Here is a 7,427-nt window from a genome sequence, read left to right as displayed (position 1 = left end):
CCCCAGGAATGCAGCGGCGGCGGCAGGCGGGGCTGTGCCTGGAGAGGGGGAGGGCGCGATCGCCGTGGGCTCTGTCTACTCACTCCAGTCCTCTTTCCCCCGCAGGCCCGGGACCAGGGATGGGGGTCCGGTGCCAGGCTCTAACTGTCCGGAGCCTGAGAGCCCTTTGCTCCCGCTCCCCTTGTCTGCAGACCTCCCAGGAAGCTCCTGCTCCAGGAACCGAGAGCCCGGGTTTGGGTTCCGATCCTGGTGCCACCCCTACCCAGCTGTGTGGACCTGGGCAAGTCGTTTGACCTCTCTGGGCCTGTCTCCACCTCTGTAAAATGGGATTAGGGATCACAACCCCCTCATGGGGCTAAGTGGGGATCGCTATGGTCCATGAGTGGCAAGCGTGGATGGGAAGGGCAGCCACTCTGGGCCCTGCCCACCTGGGGTCTGGGACATGCGTTTGTTGTCCTCCCACGTCTTGCAAGGCTTCCATCAGCCCTTCCCTTTCCTGGGAGGCAGGAGAATGGGGAGAGGAGAGTGCAGAACCAGTAAAATCCTAAGCACCTACAGTGTGCCAAGCCTGCATTGGTGTAAGGAAGCTGTGGTGGAGATCCTGACCCTGTGGCAGAGGAGACCTACAGTCCAGAAAAGCAAGTGTGTCTAGACATCTAGCAAGAGCTGGGAGGTGTTGAGTTGGGGAGTGCTGTTTCCTTTAGGGTGGTCTGGGGAGACCCGCTGAGAAGGTGGTGAGTGAGCACAGGCCTGCAGGAGAGCATAGAGGCCCTGTGGGTGTCTGGGGCAAGGTTCCCAAGGCAGAGGGCCTGTGGAAGTACAGGAAAGATCCAGGGGGCTGGGCAGAGTCCAGGAGGGACTGGCGGAGGAGCTGCCAGAGAGTGAGGGTGGGCAGGCCACTGTGAGCTGCCACTGCTCAGAAGACTTGGACTTTTCCTCTGAGGGCCATGGGACCCCCTGGGGCTTTGCACAGAGAAAGGGTGGGATCTGACCAGGATTGGCTGCCAGGTGGCAAACACTTCACACCCTGAGGGGCAGGGGGTGGAAGCTGGGGCCAGTTACAAAAAGCCAGGGAGATGGAGGGTGGCTCTCACAAGGCTGGGATAGGGAAGGGGAAGTGATCCCATTTTAGATGTCCTTTAGAAGCTAGAGCTCAGCATCTTTTTTCTCAATGGATCTTGTGTAGACAAGAAAGAGAAGCCAGAGATGCTTCTCCAGGTCTCAGCCTCCCAGCCTGAAAGGACAGGCAGGGGTTATCTGAGACAGGGAAGACTCAGGGTGCAAGGAGGTCAAGAGTTCAGGTTTGGGCTGGTTGAGCATGAGGCCCATGAGGCCTCCCTCTGGTGACGTCATCCATCTATTGGGCAGTTGGATTTGCAAGTCTAGCATTGACGGGCGAGCCCTGCTGGAGGGTCCAAGGTGTTGTCAGGGTTCAGTGAGCTTCCCGAGGGAGCTAGTGTGGGCAGAAGAGAGATCTGAGGATGGGGACAGAAACCAGAGGAGAAGTGTCCAGGCAGGGCAGGAGGAGGGCCAGGCAGGTGTGGGGTCTCAAGGGTGTGGCAGGCAGAGAAGCCTTTCTGCCTGGATTTGGGGGAGAACATGGATAGGTATGGATACCATGAGCCAACTTGAAGATGTGAGAACTCACAGTGGGTTTGAATCACAGAAGAAATAATGCTCTATGAGGGAGAAACCTACAGCATGTCTTTTTTTTTTTTTTTTTTTTTTTGAGAACGAGTCTCACTCTCTCGCCCAGGCTGGAGTGCAGTGGCTGGATCTCAGCTTACTGCAAGCTCCGCCTCCTGGGTTTACACCATTCTCCTGCCTCAGCCTCCTGAGTAGCTGGGACTACAGGCGCCCGCCACCTCACCCGGCTAGCTTTTTTGTATTTTTTAGTAGAGACGGGGTTTCACCATGTTAGCCAGGATGGTCTCGATCTCCTGACCTCGTGATCCGCCCATCTCGGCCTCCCAAAGTGCTGGGATTACAGGCTTGAGCCACGGCACTGGGCCTCCCTACACAGCATGTCTTACTTGCTGAGGGGCCTGGGCCCAGCCTATGGCTTGGCTCCTCAGGGTCTTACCGACTTACAGAGCAAGCATGGGACTGGCCCTGCAGCAGGCCATCTTTCCCCACCCATCTTTGTAAGATCTTCAGAGAGTCGGCTTGCCACCACCACCTGGCCTTTTCTGCCAGCCCTTCCAAGAAGGAAAGCATCTTGTCCTCAGTGAACCCAAATGGACTCTGTCCTGCTGGTGGGTATTAGCTCTGCTGGGGTTAGGCCTGGGTGCCCACTAAGCCAGGGATGACCGAGTGCACTCAGAGGCACTGCAGCCTGCCCTCAGGATCCTTTGTGCTTAGTATGTGCCAAACCACTTCATAGGTCTGGGTTCTCTCTCTCTCTCTTTCTCTCCCCTATCTCTATCTCTCTTTTTGAGACAGGGTTTCACTCTTGCCCAGGCTGGAAAGCAGTGGTGCCGTCATAGCTCACTGCAGCCTCAAACTCTTTGGGCTCAAGTGATCCTCTTGCCTCAGCTTCCTGAGTAGCTGGGACTACAGGTACATGGCACCATGCCTGGCTAAAAACATCTAGGCTCTCTTAATCTTCCTACAGTAGGACCAAACCCATGAGCCCTACTATATAGCTAAGGAGCCTGAAGCTCAAAGAGCTTAAGCTCCATGCCTGAGGTCATACCGCAAGTGGCAAACCCAGACATCAAACCCAGCTGAGTGTGGCCCTAAAACTAGGCTCCTAGCCACAGAACCACATGTCCAGGGCAGAAGGGGGTTAGTGCTTCCGGGGCAATTCCAGCAGGCCACCTGGCAAAGCTCCTCACAGGAGGGACACCTGCAGAGGCTCTCCATCCAGTGGCCACGGTTCAGAAGCAGACACAAGTGGGTGGGTGATGGCCAGCAGACCTGGGTCTCCCTGCATTTGGGCACCTTGGTGCTCCCTGGGTCAGGGCTGGGTGGGTGGAGACGTGGGGGCAGGGGCCAGGAAAAGCCAGGCCTTCGTATTCCTGTCTCTGGTTTTCAGTTTTAGTCGTGGAAAATACACTGAACCGATTCCTCAAAGTTTGGGATTTTATGGTCCTGTTCGCCAGGTCCCACCTTTGACCTGAAGGAGAGCCAAGCCTTGTTCAGGAGGAGGGGCCTCGAGGCCCAGGTGCTCTGTGCAGGGGGTGGAATTCTGTCTAGCTGGGGAATGGTTGGGGCATCTTCTGCAGCCTGGGCAGGAGCGTGCCAGGCACGTACTATCCTTAAATGCATGGTGTGGAGGAGCCAGTCTGTCCCATCCCACTGGGGTCTTCAGGCTTCCTTCCAAACTCCCCCCACCACCACATCCTGGTTCTGAATTCAGATACTGAATCTGAGCCTGCTTGTGAAGAAGCACGCTTCTTTTCTCTAAAGTGCAAATGGCTGTTACGTGCCTTTAGGATTGAGGCGAAGTTCTGGGTTGGCTGGGACCCTAGGATCCTGCAGCCTTGGTGGTGGTTCCTTCTCAGCCTCCTCTGCCCCTGAATGTGAGCTAACCCCAGCTCATCTCCTATGAATCCTCTCTAGCCATCATGGCTTCACTCAGGCAGGGCCTCCAAACCTTTGTGCTCACATACACCATCCACCCGGGGTTTTAGAGGTTGTGCTCTCCTGAAGTGCCGCGGTTAGAAAGGACCTACTGAGGTCGCATTGTGTACTCTATAAAGCATTGTGTACTCTATAAAGCCAAATCAAATGGAACAAGAGGAAGACCATCAGCATAAACAAGCCTGGCATGCTGGCTCATGCCTGCAATACCAGCACTTTGGGAGGCCGAGGCAGATGGATCACCTGAGGTCAGAAGTTCAAGACCAGCCTGGCCAACATGGCGAAACCCCGTCTCTAGTAAAAAATACAAAAATTAGCCATGTGTGGTGGCACGCGCCTGTAATCCCAGCTACTAGGGAGGTTGAGGCAGGAGAATTGCTTGAACCTGGGAGGCAGAAGTTGCAGTTAGCTGAGATCGTGCCACTGCACTCCAGCCTGGGCAACAGAGCGAGACTCTGTTTCAAAAACAACAACAAAGGCATAAACAGATGCTCTAGTAGCTCCTTCCTCCACCCTGGTCCCTGAGCCCTTTTGCCACAGTTTGACCTTCCTCCTGCACATGGAGGACTCCCCATGTGCCTGCTCTTTCCCTAGTGGCTGGGTGGGCCTCATCCTACCTCCCTCCAGAAGCCCCTCTGCCAAGTGGTCACCTCACTGTGTCTACATGCCACCCCCCACCCAGAGGCTGCCCCTCCCCAGTGGAGCTCAGCCCCAGGGTTGGGGCATCTAGGTGTGTCCCTGTGGCCCAGCCAGTCCTAGTTCTGTCCTTGTCATGTCATATCATATCACATCTGGATCCATGACACCCATTAGGCCGGGCCCTCCACTTGGAGGGATGCTCTAGACCCTCACGTTTGAGCAGGTCCTGAGGCCCATGGTCCTCTTCCTGGCTGCTACCTCACTGTGGTCCTTCCTGGGACTCCAAGGCCACTTTTCTCAGGCCTAGTGGCTGTGGGAGGAAGACACAAAGGAGTTAGGTGAGATGGGGTGGCAGTTCTGGGCTGGAAAGTTCTTGGCGGTCAGGTCTGTTTGTGGCAATCCTCCACCGCCAGACACATTGCCTGGCAGGACCTCAGTAACCACCCCCCTAGGACAGGAGCACAAATGCAGAGGCAAGGAGTCTGTGAGGAGGCTGCAGAGGAGCCCTGAGCAGATGGGGGCTGGGGGAGGGGCATTGGGCTCAGATGTCCTCCCTCTGCTCGCAGCTCCCAGGTGCCCATGTGCTGCGCTGGCTGGAGGCAGCAAGGGGACGAGTGTGGGATTGGTGAGTGGTCATCCCGGGTACCTGGGGCGGGGTCGGGGGCGGGGCTAGGACGCGCAGCAGCTCTGGCCTGTCTGGTCCACAGCGGTGTGCGAAGGCAACTCGACGTGCTCGGAGAACGAGGTGTGCGTGAGGCCTGGCGAGTGCCGCTGCCGCCACGGCTACTTCGGTGCCAACTGCGACACCAGTGAGCGTGGGGTCGGGCCAGTATTGGTCGGTGGGGCGGAATCCTGGAGAGATGGGGCGGGGTCCAGGGTGGGTCGGGGTCGGATCGTCTTCGGGGCGGGTCCCCAAAGGTGGCGGCTGGAGTGCGGGACGCGGGCAGGTTCTGGCTGGCTGGGGGCACCTACTCAAGCACCGGGGCCTTCCACCCCCTCCGCTCCTCCCCCGCAGAGTGCCCGCGCCAGTTCTGGGGCCCCGACTGCAAGGAGCTGTGTAGCTGCCACCCACACGGGCAGTGCGAGGACGTGACAGGCCAGTGTACTTGTCACGCGCGGCGCTGGGGCGCGCGCTGCGAGCATGCGTGCCAGTGCCAGCACGGCACGTGCCACCCGCGGAGCGGCGCGTGCCGCTGTGAGCCCGGCTGGTGGGGCGCGCAGTGCGCCAGCGCGTGCTACTGCAGCGCCACGTCGCGCTGCGACCCACAGACCGGCGCCTGCCTGTGCCACGCAGGCTGGTGGGGCCGCAGCTGCAACAACCAGTGCGCCTGCAACTCGTCTCCCTGCGAGCAGCAGAGCGGCCGCTGTCAGTGCCGCGAGCGTACGTTCGGCGCGCGCTGCGATCGCTACTGCCAGTGCTTCCGCGGCCGCTGCCACCCTGTGGACGGCACGTGTGCCTGCGAGCCGGGCTACCGCGGCAAGTACTGTCGCGAGCCGTGCCCCGCCGGCTTCTACGGCTTGGGCTGTCGCCGCCGGTAAGCGCGGTCTCTCGGCCAGGGAGGGAGGAGGTGGAAGGGCGGGCCGCCGATGGGGGCAGGGGTGAGGCGGGTCCCAGCCTTCCCTAGCCTCCGACCCCTCCCCCAGGTGTGGCCAGTGTAAGGGCCAGCAGCCGTGCACGGTAGCCGAGGGCCGCTGCTTGACGTGCGAGCCTGGCTGGAACGGAACCAAGTGCGACCAGCCTTGCGCCACCGGTTTCTATGGCGAGGGCTGCAGCCACCGCTGTCCGCCGTGCCGCGACGGCCATGCCTGTAACCATGTCACCGGCAAGTGTACGCGCTGCAACGCGGGCTGGATCGGCGACCGGTGAGCAGCCCTGCTTCCGTCGGCCCAGACACGCAGCCCCCTGCCCTGCCTCCCCCATGAAGGCCCTCTGTCGAGGGCACTGTGGTCCGTTTGCTTCCATTTCTGCTGACGCCTCCTCCCATCTTTCCAAGGTGCGAGACCAAGTGTAGCAATGGCACCTACGGCGAGGACTGCGCCTTCGTATGCGCCGACTGCGGCAGCGGCCACTGCGACTTTCAGTCGGGGCGCTGCCTGTGCAGTCCTGGCGTCCACGGGCCCCAGTGAGTGCCCCGGGACCGGGAGGGGGTGGAGGGCTTGTATCTGCCACAAAGGAGGGTCCAGCCAGACCCCAGGGGCCGACGAGGTGGCCTTTCCACCCTGGGCTGGGTTATCACCTCAGCCTTGGTCCCTTACCCCAGATAGGGGGTGACAGTAGGCTCTTTGAGGGCAGTTTCCTGCCCTTATTTCGGGAAGCCACCAGTTCAGCGCGGGATCTGGTGACCAGTCCAGCCTGCGTCAGTGGGCTCTTGAGGTGACCCCGAGTTGGTATAGAAGGAGCAGGGACCTCCACTTACAGCCAAGGGTCTGGTTCAGCAGCCCCTCTTCCCACCCACCTAAGTCAGCCCCAGCAGTGGGCGCTGCTGCGCGGCCACCACGGGTCCTATCCCCCAGGTCCCCCCAACTGGTTGTGCAACATTCGTTTCCAAAACATCCACCACCCCAATATGTGCCACGGGCAGGGCTGGGCTTCAAACCCTAGACGATGAATGGAGCGCGAGAGAGCCCGGTTCTGGGACCCTGGACCCTGGGCCCTGGCCGCGGGTGAGGGGTGAGGGTAGGGGGCATCCTAGGGGGGCGGCTGTGGCCTGCCTTGACTCTATGTCCCGGCAGCTGTAACGTGACGTGCCCGCCCGGACTCCACGGCGCGGACTGTGCTCAGGCCTGCAGCTGCCACGAGGATTCGTGCGACCCGGTCACTGGTGCCTGCCACCTAGGTAAGTGGATGAGGGGCGTCCCGTTAAGGAATGCAGGGGGGGCCAGAAACCGCGCTGACCCCATAATCCCCTACAGAGACCAACCAGCGCAAGGGTGTGATGGGCGCGGGCGCGCTGCTCGTCCTTCTCGTCTGCCTGCTGCTGTCGCTGCTCGGCTGCTGCTGCGCTTGCCGGGGCAAGGACCCTGCGCGCCGGTAAGCCCAGATACTGCCCCGCTTTCGCCTGGGTTCAGGCCGCACCCTCTCGGTGCCACCGGACCCAGATCCAACTCTTCCCCGCCCCCGCCACGGACGTGGCCCCGCCCCTTCTGTGCTCCGCACTAGCCGAGAGCTAATCGCCCCTGGGTCCCGCCCCGGCCCCGCCCCT

At 60.5% G+C, this 7,427-nt stretch overlaps 1 protein-coding gene across 1 annotated transcript in view; it reads left to right on the top strand.

Annotated features, from left to right (window-relative positions):
- The window catches only part of SCARF2 (scavenger receptor class F, member 2), a 19,686-nt gene that overhangs the window by 6,467 nt on the left and 5,792 nt on the right, over positions 1-7,427 (top strand). The window contains 8 exon segments of the mRNA XM_011986077.1: positions 106-231; positions 4,791-4,849; positions 4,932-5,033; positions 5,240-5,759; positions 5,869-6,087; positions 6,219-6,347; positions 6,958-7,061; positions 7,138-7,377. Coding sequence (XP_011841467.1) covers positions 106-231; positions 4,791-4,849; positions 4,932-5,033; positions 5,240-5,759; positions 5,869-6,087; positions 6,219-6,347; positions 6,958-7,061; positions 7,138-7,377 — 1,499 coding nt within the window.

The sequence above is a fragment of the Mandrillus leucophaeus genome, unplaced genomic scaffold (genome assembly GCF_000951045.1).
Source record: "Mandrillus leucophaeus isolate KB7577 unplaced genomic scaffold, Mleu.le_1.0 Scaffold291, whole genome shotgun sequence".
NCBI lineage: Eukaryota > Metazoa > Chordata > Mammalia > Primates > Cercopithecidae > Mandrillus > Mandrillus leucophaeus.
The sequence above is the reverse complement of the archived record's forward strand: the minus strand, read 5'-3'. Positions and strand labels throughout refer to the sequence as shown.